The sequence below is a fragment of the Lottia gigantea genome (genome assembly GCF_000327385.1).
Source record: "Lottia gigantea unplaced genomic scaffold LOTGIsca_31, whole genome shotgun sequence".
NCBI lineage: Eukaryota > Metazoa > Mollusca > Gastropoda > Lottiidae > Lottia > Lottia gigantea.
In genome coordinates, this window is record NW_008709027.1 from 961,773 (window position 1) to 977,437 (window position 15,665).

Genomic DNA, 15,665 nt, shown 5'->3' on the forward strand with positions numbered 1-15,665 from the left:
CTGCAGTGTAAAGCAGGTGAAACAATTCAAGTTTAAATGATGTGATTGGCAATTGACAGTTTCCTGTGTAGTATTAGTCAGCTACCCTTATCATAGCCTCTCTCAATAACCACAATTACTTTTTATCCTCTATTCTCTTCCACTAATCAAATGTCACTTTTCCCCACTGACTTGTGAAAATGTAAAAATAATGTGAAAATAGAACAATCAAGTTTTCTTTTCATCAAGTTTATTGCTCAAAATATTATTTTAAAATAACCATTAAATATAATGTTTTGAATTATTTGTAAATTTGATGTGTAATCATTGGTTAAAGAAAACAATCCATTTCATACCATAAATTTATTACATTACACTTAAAATTATTCTGAAAAATTTATACTTGATTTGAAGTTATAAAAACGGCATGCGTTAAGTGAGTTTGGAAGACTTGTAAAGATTAATAATAAAATATTTTATAAGTAGAAAGACATGAAAAATCATTTAACTGACAACATGCCAAGCTGTTTAAAAGAAAAACTTGATAATAAGATTTCTTTTGATAACATTGAGGTTTCATTCTAATCATATTAACAATGTCACATTTTTGTTTTTTTTACTATTTAAATTCTTAAAAACCATCTTTTCTCTCAGTATTAATTGTTCAGATCAAATATGTCATGACCTGTTCATTTCACTACTACAAGAGTCAATTAATCTAGCCTCACAAAACAGTATAAGATATTTTTTTATACCACTCTACATTTCTTTAAATTCAGTTCCCAATTCACAAATTAAAAATTTCAATCCTTAATTCCCTGTCCAAAGACATAGCTTCCTAGTTCAACTGAATAAATTTTAAATATACGGCAGACAGAAATTAATTTGATAGCAGAATGTTAAGACTACCATACATGGGAGACTGGGAGGTTGGTGCCCTATCAATATGTTTTAGGAATAACAATTTCAGGCGAAGGCTTGAGTCACATTTTAACAAATAAGATGAGAGCAATATTGTAAGATCCTTAAAAAGCTTGGGCTCCATCTATGGGTACAACATCAAGAAGTAAAATAAACTTAAAAAATTGCTTACATAAAGCAGCAGAAATGATAAAGCTGACAACATCAAGATGAATGGAAACCTAACATACCCTTGGAAAAATGTTTGAGTATACCGATTGGAAAATTAAATCCATCCTTACTTGTTTTACATCTTGGCTCTCTTGGACCATCTACAGTCACTTTGATAGCTTTGTTATAAGAAGCTATTTGTGGTGGGTTTGATGACACTGTTATAGTTAAAGTGAATGTTTTACCTGAAAAACATAGAAAATTTCAAACTCATAATACAAAAAAATCACATCAAAAGTTTAGTCAAAATTTTGACTTTTCAACTTTTGACAAAAAATGTCAGTAAATAACCTATTTCAAATATAGTATTTAACTCTTCAAAAATTTAAATATTGTTCTGATTTATAATATACACTTTGGGCATATATTAACACTACTAAGGTGGAATGGAATAAACAATCAAATCATCCGTTTGATAGCTTCCATGTAATACATATAATTATACCTCGGTACCTCCATCTTACATTACTTTTCTGATAAAATATGTAATGAGATAGGATATAAAAAGCCTCAAAAGGTCTAATCTAACATATTTAAACTTGTTGTAAGGGTAGGCACCTACAGAGAACCTCTTGAAAGACTTGTACCTATTTCTGCAAATGGAAATTCAAGCCCTACAATCTGCCCCCTATTTGTACTCCCAGCTTCTGGTTTTATCTTGATCACAATAGGACATAAAAACCTCACAGTAAAGAGAATCAAGAGCAAAGTTGCTCCACAAAGCAGACAGGACTAAATTTCTCTTATTTTGGATTCATAGTAATGTTTGCTCCTTGTGAAACATCAATTCACTAAGGTTCTTTTTTTACTAGAATATTTTGTCTGAAACTGCAGAAGACAGTCTGTTGCTGGTCAATTAACATGAATTGTTTATCAAGGTTTCAATCATCTCTAACCTTCATCATTACATTGTTTGATGATGCTGATTAATTTTACCATGATAAGATCACTTTAACCTTTAAATACAATCAAACCTAGGCTTTATCACAAAGACACCTTGCCTCTTTATAATTTATTTATAAGCTTCAGACAATATCTAATTATTTATTTATCTAACCTGTTCAGGATTTCTTTTTTTTATTAAAAGATAAAGATCAGTGTGCATTAGACATGTATTGATAACACAAAAACAATTTTATAACTGCATACTTTTTAATCATAGTCAAGAGCTTTCAAAATTTCTAAAACAATTGAAACAGATTTTCCTTAATTTTACATAAATTTTAATAATTTTAAAGATGAAGCCAAGAGTCACTTTCAAAGCTTTGTTTTAACTTTATTTCAGCATAAATTTCAATTTATAAGAATAATTGATAAGATAGCTTCTATTTGAAGGACATAAATATAAAAGACAGTTATGTTATGAATTCTTTCAATTTTCAGTTGGATATTTGAAATATTTTAAAGTATTAGAAATGAATTTGCAAGAAATAAAAAGATTTGTTAGAAACTGGGGTTCACAGACAGTGTTAATTCTACATGTAAAAACTGACATATCAAATATTAGACAGTGACTGCCTGTTAAACTAAACAGTTGTACAAATATCCAACCAGGCTTGATCAGCTTGTTACTTTCTTTGTTCCTCTGTCAACAATTATGATTGAAGAGTCAAAGGTCGTCACCCATGTCGAAGGTCGAATTAATAGGACTTGGCCTCATGTTGAGGGCACAAAGAATTAGTCTTAATTAGCTTAAAAGTCTGAGCAGTCACATCCCTCAGCTTCTAGCATATTGATTCATGTCAAGTGTATCAAATATAATTACTGCATGCTAACTTCTCTTAAACATCTTCTCACCCATTTTATCGTCTTAAAGAAAAGACTAATTTTCATACAAATTGGCTTCATTGAAACATCCTTGAAGATATTGTGAGAACCTAGATAGATTAACCTTCTAATAAATAACAGATTCTTGACTTCAACATTTGTTAAAAGATAGAAAAAATCCTTCAATATTCATATCTTAGATAAATTCTGAACAACCTCCAAGCTATTGGAAAGCTCAATAAATAAACAACTAAGTCAACTAAGTGATTTCACCACCTACAGGAATGACCTACTAATTACTAGTACAAGAACTGAAACCACAAATCATAAATTCAAATCAACAAAATTCTTAATGATTATATCACAATAATAATGTAATGACATTAGATGACAGCTATAAACAAAACACTCCATAGAAATCACTTCTATTTGTTATTCACTTTAATATATGAAAAATTTATAGCATTAACACCTACATTTAAATTTCATCATATAAAATAATCAATTGTACATAATTTGAAAGATTGCGAAATTCCTGCAAACAGATTGTGTTAGAGATGATATCTGCCACCTATACTAGTTGAAATACCATGATAGTGTGGTATTAGGTTAATATGTTCTATATTTCACAATACTTATATACACCTACAATATTATTGATTTTCTCTCTAATTATACTATTATTAACCTACACTCAGACAAATACAGTGTTTTTTAATCTCTAACCTTGATTCTATTATTATTGTAAAATTTGAAATCTCATCTTTTCTCTTGATGAATGACATTTGAAATCAATGTCAAAAACAAATACCCAACAAGAACAAGCATTCTGGAAACTACATGTGTTAACTTTCTGCACTGATTTTGAATCTTTCCACCGAATCATAAACTTTTACCATTACTAGATGAGAGACTATCTCAGATTAACTCTGAAATGCATTGGTCAAGGAAAAACAATAGTTTTCTTCTCTTTAAAGGATAAGCAAAATCCAACCTCCAGTTCTCCTTTTATTCTATAAAAAGTGTTAGAAGTAGAAGATTGTCCAGGTGGTTATTAAAATCCGAATAAACAGTTATAAATGACACCATTATAATATTGGTAATGTGTGGATGTAATGTTACTATTTAGACAACTATATCTTTTTACAGAAATGTTGCACAAACAAAAAGCAACCAAAATAGCAGTAGAAATGAAAATCATTAAAGAAATGCCTTTTGTGTTTCTAAGATGCAGACAAAACAACTCCATTTTCATCATCTTGTGTTCAAAATAGAAAAAAAATTTGAATTTAGATTATAATCCTAATCCTAATCTGATAAAATTCCATAAAAAGGGAATCAAGCAATTGTTTGTATTGTACAAGAAAGCGGGAGATCTTTGTAAAATAAAACTATATTCAGTCAGACACAGTGAATATATTTAGTTAAAATAATATAAAAACAGTGACAGGTGGACAATCATTATATCTCATTATATTAATAAATATTTTAACAAGTATCCATACTAGCTCAACATCAACCTCTAAAATTGACTATGTTTGTTTTAATTAAGGAGGTTTTTTCAAGATGGTTGATGGTGGATCCACAATATTGACCAATACAATTATTTACTGTGTATCTAAAGCCAAGACTTTTCTTCTTTGAAGTGAAAATAAAACAGAAAGTGTAGGGTTCTAGCACATCTGGTATGAAAGGTCTGCTTTGTTAGTCTTCACTGATTTTTTGTCAACCTCTTTCTTTGTAAAGATCTTATTGTTATGCAAGACAAAGTCATCAACTGGAGGCAATTTAAACACATGGGTTTTTCTTCAATGGCCCAGTCCTCACACAAGTTCCTTAATCAATCAAGTCAAAGAAAAATGGTGGAGTGTCTTTGTCCACTGATTTTGTTGACATGTCATATTTTTATGACAGTAAGAAGGAAATAGAGGTGACAGTAACACTTGAAAAACAATTGTTGTGTAAATGACTAATAACAACAAATCTATAAAAATTTATATGCATGAAATTAAAATTTTCAGGCATATTAGTATTCATATTAAACTTTAATTGAAGGTGAAATAATTTGATTGAATTTATTTAAATTTAAGATGAATGGGCAATTCAGTGCAATTAATGGCAATTTCCAAAATGCATTTATAAACGTTCTGCTTTTGTCCTAAATCAATGTACAGAAGATGTATGCTTGAAATAATCAGCACAGATAATTATGCATATGATTTGGTTAAGGTGCAAAAGGCAATTATAAAACAATATATAATGGGTTATGAAAGGACAGAGTGTGCAGTACCTTATTTAATACAAGCTTTAATGTGAACTAGATCAAAAGTTGTCTAATAAAAAAACGATATCTTTATTGTTAAGAAGGATGTCACTTTATCCCTTCCCTTCAATATGCTAATCTTATAAAACCTTTGTCAGTCCTGTATCTTCAAATATAGTTAACACAAAAACATAAAACATCAAAACCAGTGAAAAAACTTAGACCTAATCCTCACTCGTCTACTGACATTTTTTATCTGAGAACTGCAAGTTGGCGGATATTTAAGTGAGAAATGTTGAGCTGACAAACAAATTGTGTTGAATTGAGATTAAAAGTAGTGTTCAAAGACACAATCTATGCGGGTGATGCATGTATCAATATCTGTCATATTTACACAGTATGCCAGTTTGATGCCAAAACACTTCATCTATTCTAATCATTACTGATTTCCTTTTGGCAAACACGTATTTGCAGGTGTTGCAGCAAGCAAAAAAAAAAATGAAATAGATGTGCACAGTTTTATCTAAATTAAATCAGCAATTCAAAAAGTTGTTATAATGGCTTTTAGATTTCCTCATTAATTTGAAAAAATAATCAAGTTTTCAATGAGATAGCATCATTCACCACATAAAAAGGATGTGTAGCCAAGATCTAACCTATAACAAGACGTAAGGCTAGTTAAATTTCCAAAGAATAAATTATTTCGATTTTTATGTGTCTCAGAAAATGAAGAATATCATATTTGATCAAATCTTATAAATCTTCATTGATACTTTTTGAGGACATTAGGAATAGTTTTGTTGCATATTGCTTTTTATGATTTCAATATTTTACTATAGCGGGTATGAGCTACTTTTACCTACAGAGCTTGAATTTATTTCATGACATATTTTAGATACATTAATGGATATAGAAATCGATTCCTTTAACTGGAGAATTTTTTGTGCATTTCACTGTTATGTAAATAAAATTTGTAGGTGTGTCGCATTCAATTCAAATTACTATCTGTTAGTTTACTCATTCAAAGTCATAGCCAATAATGGAATCCGTTGAAAATAATTCCGAACAGAACATCAAAACATGGTCATGTATATACAGTACTTGTGCTTTGGTTATACAATTCTACAAAATATAATGAAATGGTAAGTTTTATATGTGGATTCCTAAGTCTAGAATAAATTATCAATTTCAGAAGATCTCCACCAAATTCAATATGTAAAAAAGTATTTAAATAAACCAATATATATTATATATTAAAGAACATTAAAAAAGAGAAAAATACAAAGCATTGTGTGACTATCATCACAGTGGGTGACCACACAAACCATGAACCATTAAATTCTTTCTGTTAAAATGTCTCTTTCTAAGCCACAAGACCAGAAGGCGATCACACTTTCTATTCTCCTAGCTCCATAATCTTACACCATGAACAAATAAAATTAAAATCCCCACTGAAACCACCATTTTTCATCATTCTCAATTTAAAGATGTTATTTGATATTTTAATGATAAGTTCTGTTGCATGGTAATTCTTCTGTGTCAAGTGAAAACAATAGCATTGTTGAATATAAGGTGCAGCACTTATTAAATCAAATCTCTTGATTCAATTAGTTTGAACTTTAAAAGGCAAATTTCAAGATACATTTAGGGAGTGTAAACAAGCTCAAGAGGTTTAGTAAGATAGTTCAAGTTATAAGTTAAAATTGTAAAATTAAACAAAGATTCTACATAAGTGACCCTTCTGAACTGTGAGAAAAAATATCTCATGATTCCAATATTTTCATATGATTTGCCTATGATCTCCACCGTCAGTTTTTAACCCTGTTCACCCATCATACGTTTTCAAATTCTAGCTAGTTAAACTTTAGATCATCTAGTGGCAATAACATTAAATAATATAAACATGTAAAGAGCAGAAAAAACAGAAAATACTAACCACAATCATAACACTGTATAATATAAACATTCATTATTTTAACCTAGAGAGACCAATGTGAAATAATACACAGATACATTATTACCTATTGACCACTGTGAAATATACAGCATTATTACCTATAGACTACTCTGAAATAATACACAGATACATTATTAACTTATAGACCACTGTGAAATATACATGATACATTATTACCTTATAGACCACTCTGAAATAATACACAGATGCATTATTACCTATTGACCAATGTGAAATATACATCATACATTATTACCTATAGACTACTGTGAAATAATACACAGATACATTATTACCTTATAGACCACTGTGAAATATACATGATACATTATTACCTTATAGACCACTGTGAAATAATACACAGATACATTATTACCTTATTGACCACTGTAAAATATACATCATAAATTACTACCTGCAAACCACATCATATGGAATATCTTAACTACTACAGACCACAATTCAAAACACATGTATTACTATATACCACATTTACTATACAGACCCCATAATCTAGTGCCATAAACCACACTATAATTATTTGCCACAAATGTGATATGAATTACATATCAAACATCTTAATCATGCTATATTACTTTGCATATCAAGTACAAATTATTATCTATATTAGAAGAACTTATCATATCAATGTGATCAATTTACTACAGACCACAATTCAATACATGTATATACATAATATGAAATATAATATTTTACAAGAACAACTAATAATCTATTGACCACACTTAACACTATGAAAATCAGTGTCTTGGATTGATGATGTAATCTTTTTACACATTTCACTTAAATTCCTGTCAGGAAATAAGTAAACTCTCCCCTTCTCTTCCCTCACTTTATCTGACTCCCTAGATCACTTAAGTTATTATTTACATTGACACGCTTGTGTTATTCATTTATCAATTTATATGAATTAGAAACTTTACATATTCCATTTCTGATGGATTTGGGCTGATGGATTTGGGCTGATGGATTTGGGCTGAGAGAAGTCACTTACATCAGTGAGTGGGCTTTAAAATAATGTCTATATTTGAATGGAGAAAATAAGCTAGGTAAGGCGTATTTGTCACTAAGTACACATAAAATGCTTTTTTTTTTAAATGACTAAAAGAGAAATACTACCGGAACACCCACGTATAGTGTACTGTTAACAACGTAGTTTAGAATTGATTATATTGGTATGATAAGTCTATAACAGTAATATCAAGATAAACCCTCTATTGTTGTGGTAAATAAACTTGACTAAAATACATGTTATTACATCCAGGTTGTTATACACTATGTTAAACTAGCCAGAAATAACTAGGAAATAAAAAATAATGTTTGATATGTCTGTCATGGTTACACTAACTGTATATTTACTCTTACGGCACATTATAGGTCAATTGTCATACGTAAACACATTTTACAAAAAAATTGTTTATTGTTTGAATACCGAAAAAGTTTGAGAAAAGTTGAAAAAGATTTGTACTGACTTACCTCGACCACTGCGACCCACAAATCTTAAATCATTAAATTTGGCCACTCTGTTCTTCATATAGGCTGTATAATTCCTAATTTCACCACAAAAGTTCTCATCATTTCCAGCACGTATAATAACTTTAGTTCCATCTTTGACATCTCCTAATGACACTACTTTGAAGGCAACAGGTAACGTCTTGTTTGATCTCCAATGTGATGGCAGGACAGAACACACAAAATTTGGACTACCAGTTCGTACTAATTCTCCAGGATGTTCCCCCAGGATGGAAGATAATGGTCTGTCACCTGGGAACACATCTCCCATGGCACTATGAGCGTCTGGGAACGGTGTCAAACCGTTCAAATCTGTAGGTAAATGCATGAAGTTAAAATAATATTACTATACCACACAACGATATGTTAGAGAACTGGTTGATGTGGTTTTGTGAATGAGCCAAAGTATGTGGTTATAGTTATAAGCCACTCCTATAATTCATGACTCAACTTAACTCTAGCCAACCTGAGACTCGACTGCCTTCTCATGAATATTCACATTATTGATTTTAACTGTTTACTGTTTTCTTCGGTTATTTGATGTTTCTGCAAAACACAAACTATTTATGGAAGCCAATTTACTTTATATTCTGCCCACCGTTTAGTTACAATTCATTTGCTCCTGATGCTAAATTAAGTATGACAAATAGCTTAATCCTAAGGGACAACAGTACAATTGACCTTGTAGGTTCCAATCCCCCACAAACAGGAATAGTCAATAATAATTCCTGATGATAATAACCATTGCCAAAAGCGAAAATATAGAATAATTATTTCCAAATTTCGCACTATAATGACAGTTTAAAAAGATTGAGGTTCATTGCATTCAACAGGAATGGTGATCATGGCCTGTAATAATTTGTAAAGAAAGAAACCGTATTTAATAATTGAATGTATATATTATTTCACTCAGTTACATTTATCATGGTTTATTCGGATTGCTCACTCCTCTGAAACGGCATCATTAGGCTAATTATCAAGTCGTGTAGGTCTTTCATTTGCCTGATCTCGGACGTAATTGAATGGAATACATTGGACGTTTATTTTCTCTCTGTGCGATGCTTAGAATTATTTTTCTGTGCCTGACTTTAGAAAATCAAATGTATGAAATAATTAACCCCTACCTGTCATTTTAATTGCATTCTGTCGGTGTCTTTTGAAGTTCTAACCGCAGGTAAATATGGGTCAAAGGTCTCCACAAGCATGCGCAATAGAAAAATGCAAATGGCGGCATATACATAGCAGTAAATTTTTATGTAATAATAAGCAACATTTTCACTTCCGAATGTACTTTGATGCACGTAATCATCAATGCAGAATGAGAGATTGAATATAAAAGAAGTATTTTGTCAAGTTTCAAGGACACTGAGGTACAAACATATGAGATATTTTGTTGAAAAGTTTGGAAGCGATTGATTTACACCTACGCTCACTCACATGGTCAGAGGCACACGGGTTGTGTGGGCGTGGTACGAGTGTTTTGATAGATTTCATTCAAGTACCAAGTCACATGCTTCATATTATAATAGGTCAAACCGGTAACTTGCGCTACATTTTTCCCAAGGATCAAAATTTGTATGAAATTACATTAATTTTTAGGCAACATGAATGACACGGAAAGATCACTGACTTTTCACTTTCCTTTGTCAAAACTTTTGATGCTAATCAGCTAATAAACCAGTAGTCCTCATCTACGGTACCTTAGCATAACTAACTAACTATGACTTTGATTAATAATTATCATACATTGTTTAATCAGTTGGTTTAAATTTAGAAAAATTACATTAAAAAATCATGCACTCTTTGAGTTGAATAATGACAATTTTTTTAATGATAGGCTTCATTATTTTCGGCACAAAATTGAACAAACTAGTAGTAAGTTCTGATAAATGGACTGATGAACATTGGTTGTGCTGTGATATGCAGTGTGTGTTTAGGAAAATGTTGCCAGAACAACATTAAAGATGGGTTTCCTTATTTTTTAGTGTCAAATTAAGCAAACTATTTGATTAATTGGTGTTTCTAACGATTTATCATGTCCTCTTAAACATTAATTATATTTTTCATTATCAATATATTCTTATTGCATATAATTAAGAGTTTTAACCTATCAGAAATTTCTGCATTTATTCAGTTTGGATGAAAAAAAAGACTTTTTGACCTTTCTTGATCGCTCACTCATTGGAATTCTGCTGGTAATCCACTCTAATGTAGATAATTATGAATTAATTGTGGACATGTGAGACAAACTGGTATTTTTCCAAGTCATTAGAACATTTCTACTCTCTTTTAGTATAAGTATTAACATTTTCATTTTCATAAATGAAAATAAGGGAACCCATCTTTAAGCTTAAGCAATGGGTAAGCCTACTGAATCCGAACAGTTACACTGATAGATAGAGATTGCAGAGAAACCAATTTCCTGGTAGAGGTAGATAATCCAAGACCTATTATGCTATGCAACCATAGAAATTTTTTAGATTTGAAGATGGTAGGCCTTTAGAGATTTGTTTTTCCAAATAATACACAGAATATTTCTCATGCATATAATCATGTACCTTGATCACCTTACATAGGCTTGTTATTGTCAATAAGTTGATATCAGGTAATGTTTAGAGAGAAACTGATAACAGGATTAATTGGTGAATGTGAGCTAGAATTGAACTTTTTTGAAGTTCGATATAAAAAGCCCTAGGTCAAGAATGTCAACTATCTGATTATGTCAGTTTTAAATTTGGTCACATTCTTGTGGTTATGAGTGTTTGTGGTCACATGTCTTTGATAAGAAAATGTGTAGGTGGAAGTATTATACCTTTCTTTAGTACATTAGATAATAAGCTAACAAATAAGTAGGCTATGACTTAAGCTTGGGCTTTATAATACTTTATAACATATACAGCTATTTAAGCTACAAAATGTAATTATGTAATAAGATTATAAGGGAATTTTTTTTTTTAAATTAAGTTGCCAAAATTTTTCAACATTAATTTAAAGGGCTAGACCAGTTTTTTCAATGAGTTTTTGTGATCATGAAATACATAATTCTTCATGCCAACACGTAGAGGAAGATGCCCCTTACCTTTCGTGAAAGTTTCAACGTGAAAAATCCAAGCGTTAAGTCACAATCGATAAAATAATTCTTAAACTGTTACGTAAGTATTTTAAATCTCAGGGCCTCCATTTTTAATGTTCTGCAAAATAGCGATTATGAGAACTCAATTTTGATTGGACCAATTGAATCAATCAGCGCTAACTACACATATTTCTTGGTTATTTTCATTTCTCGTTATTGTGATTTTGTGAATTATGCTATAATGATAATAATCCATAATTTACATGTAACAATTGGAGAAGTGCACAAACAAAGTTAATTTTTATACACCCACATAATGTGATTGTATGTTGTTAGTCGAGTAAATTACTCTTACTATAAGACTACTAATGCGCTTGATTGCAAACTTTACTTGTGGTATTTTTCTATCAAAGACATTGAAAAAGTGTAATGTTGATTTTAGATTGAAAATTCCTGAACAAAAAAAAAAAATTGTTTTATGTTATAGATTATTATAATGGCAAGCTGTACTGGGATGAAAGTTTCATCTTTAAATAATTGGTTCACAACAGAAGTTCAGCATATGATGTAAGTTAATCTATATTATAAAAGCTTACTTCTCTACCAAATAACGAAACTGAAACTTTAGGTCAGAAAAAAATCTTGTTAAAGGGATATTCGTTTTTTTTTGTAAGTCGAATATTTTTTTGGCTCAAATTTGTGAAAACTATAAACCAAAATCTGTGGAATGTTATCATATAAAGTATAGTGGCTATGGTCCACTATCTTTGCAGTAAAATAAACGCCTAGTCTTAGCGAAATATGTCTCCTACGTTTTCTAAAGATTTCAATTAAATGTAATGAACCATTATAAAGCCAATCACTGAAACTAGCAAAAACTGCTTAATTAACAATTAGTACTCTCAATTTTGATTAACCTTTGAAAAACAAATTCAGTTTGATCAAGTAGGTACATAGATATAAATAGCATACTTTAGAAATATTTTCAGGTATAATTTACGACGTTTCTGATAATGAAAATGTTTTACAAAAAAGCGCAATGTCCCTTTAACTTACCTATACTGTTGGTATTAAATATTTTTTTTTTCTGCCAATTTGTTTGAAAAAAATGGCAGTTCAGTTCTTTCAATGATTTTCCCCATACTGTTGTATTTAAAATTACATTTATCTTAACCTGATGATTTCAATACCAAATCTTTGTCAGGGTTTTCTACTGGTGTTTTTATTGAAAATAAGGAATTATTGATGCAGATAAACTTTCTTTGAGTTGATAATTTATGGTTCTTGAAATTCTATATTATTAGTCTTTGTAAAAGTCTCAAGAGTCCTAATGTGTAAAGAGTTTTGTGTTAAGAAAATGAAAAACTTTTAGAAATGAAAACAGTTGAGTTGTGCAGGAAATGTGTTCACCTGGTAGATGGGGATGTGTGTGTGCACATGCAGATTTATGTAAACAAAGTCTGTTCAGTGTACAAGTTAAGTTATATAGAAAGGTGTTCACTGCCATGTTAATTATACAATAGAACAAATGATTTCTGCTGTAAAATAGACCAATTTTGTTTGATTTCGTAATTGCATCATTGTTAGCGAGTCAATTCAAACTTGTTGATTTTAGCTCATGTATTTTATTCTTTTAAAACAAACTACTTTCTTATAAATTCACTGCTTTTCTATAGAAGATATGGAATGACTATGATCACATTAATCAGATGGTAAATGCGTCTAATTATTTGGTATGCTGATTTGATGATATTGTGAAGATAAAATATTATAATAAGGACAAGTCATCAAGTAGGTAGGTTTGGTGTGAATGAAAGATTGGAATAAAGAGAACAATACATGTTCAACTAGTATTATAGTACTTGAGCTCTTCCCTTCATATGTTACAATTAATGAATGGAGTAGACTACAAGTGTTATTGTATTGGACACTAGCTTTTAAGATGTGGATTGTAGGGTGACAAGAAGATTGGTGAAAAAATTGCCCACAAATAAACTCTTGACCATCCGTTCTAATCTTAAATCTCGTTTAGTAAAAGAAAAAGATACCAACTATTTTCTAACATTTTCTTGGCAGATGGTTTTTAAGAGAGTAATTTTTAATGAATGAATGAATAAAAAACTAGAGTGAACAAACTCAAACTGAAGATGGCACTTGGTGGCCCATTTTATTGCTCTTATCCCATTGCATGGAGAATCCCCCATGCAGAATTTCATGATTGAATGAATTTTAAATGCAATATTGAAGTAGATTTGTCTTAAATTGCTTTTTAAGCTGATGAATATTTAGATATTTTGAAATTAGTGGATGGAATGGCTTTGATGATCATTTCAAGGGGTAACCAAATTTCCAAGAAATTGCTATTTTCATATGGCAACACATGTTCCATTATTTCATGTGAACTTTAATCTATTGAACAGAGTTACCTGCTAAAAATTCTGCATGTTCATATTATAATTATTAGATTTTTTTCTCTAATGATAATAGATCATCATTCAGAAATGTAAGCTTTTTCTTTTGTAAAGATTTAAAAAACTAAGGGTGATTGTGAGATAAATGGCAGGTGATAGATTTTGATAATTATTACTGACAATTATTGCTTCTCATCTATTGTTTCATTTTATCTTGAAAGAAAATAGAAAAAAATTGAAAATTGTGTAACAGCATATGCCAAATTCTTTATACCGTACCCTGAGCATTGTAGAGTTTTTTGTGATATTATAATGAATAAACTTTCTAGTAACGGGTATTACATTTTTTGCTTTTAATATGCCTGAATGATTTTTACAGTTTGTGTGTTTACTCTATGTAGATTGATCTAATAGAAAGTACAGTGTTTTTAATCATTCTGCTGCACCACCAATGACATCTGCTAAAGCTGCTTTCCATAGTTTTATTGTCACACTTGCATGCTGCCAATTATTAACTTCAATAAATTTAATGCTGCCAGTTTGAGGCTTTTAATATTCCTTTCTACACATTTTCCATATAATTGTGTCGCAGTGCTCAATGGGTGTATATGTTTAATTCATGATCTTAAAGCTCATGATATTGAAAAGAACAAAAGTTACGCTTTCCCCTCATTTCAATGGTTTGTATTTGGTGAATTGAAAATATTTCAAATTTTCATAAATCATTGATTTAATGTCAGGATTGAGAAGAAATATTAACTGTAATGAAAACTCATTTCCTTAATTTTATGCAATAAATGTTTTATTGAATTGTAAAATATTCAAGGTGAATGAATTTATCTATGTATGTTTTTTGATTATATCAATAGTAATATTGTAAGCATTTTTTGTGAAAATGTAACATCAGTTTATTGTAAAAATAAGCTTTTCCAGCAGTTTGCATTTTTAACCTTGATAAATCATAGGCTATAACTTGACATCAAAGAATTTGGAGTGAGTCAGTATCTTGTCTTGGGTATATTACTTTCTAATAAGAATAAATATTGTGGAAGTGAAGGTTTCTCACACCCACACACTGACCACACATAATAACCACTGACCCGCATCATTAGTGGCTAGAAAGTACACATGGTAGCTCTTAATCGGCTAGCCCTACCTACCCATCTCTTTGGAGATATTTGAAAATGTAGTTTAGTAAGGCAGTGCATACTGCACAGCAACTTACATTGCATATTTTGAAATATTTATATCATTGTCTAAGCAGTGTGACAACTGAATGTTTTTAAAAGAATTCTTGTTATTTGGGAGCTGAAGTATACTTTCCATTCAATTTATTTCAGTTGTAAGTCAATATGATTGTCGGCACTTTCCTTTCACAAATTTGGCACAGTTTGTAAATTTCAAATTTTAATCTTCAATATTCACTGGAGATGAGACAATAATTATTTTTTCTTGGTTAAGGTCAAGATTGTTATAAATCTTTAAGAAAATTGAAAACTCAATTTAAACTGGCTAATATTGATGAGATATTTTTGATTGCTTGCAGAATTT

The 15,665-nt window shown here is 30.2% G+C and overlaps 1 protein-coding gene across 1 annotated transcript; it reads right to left on the minus strand.

The window, feature by feature from the left end:
• Positions 1-1,176: 1,176 nt before the first annotated feature.
• Positions 1,177-8,916, minus strand: LOTGIDRAFT_96224 (hypothetical protein; the record flags this gene model as incomplete). The annotated part of the gene is made up of 2 exons (XM_009057729.1): positions 1,177-1,295; positions 8,595-8,916. Coding segments are annotated over 2 exons (441 nt in total), but the record flags the coding sequence as incomplete, so codon positions are not given.
• Between the last annotated feature and the right edge of the window lie 6,749 nt (positions 8,917-15,665).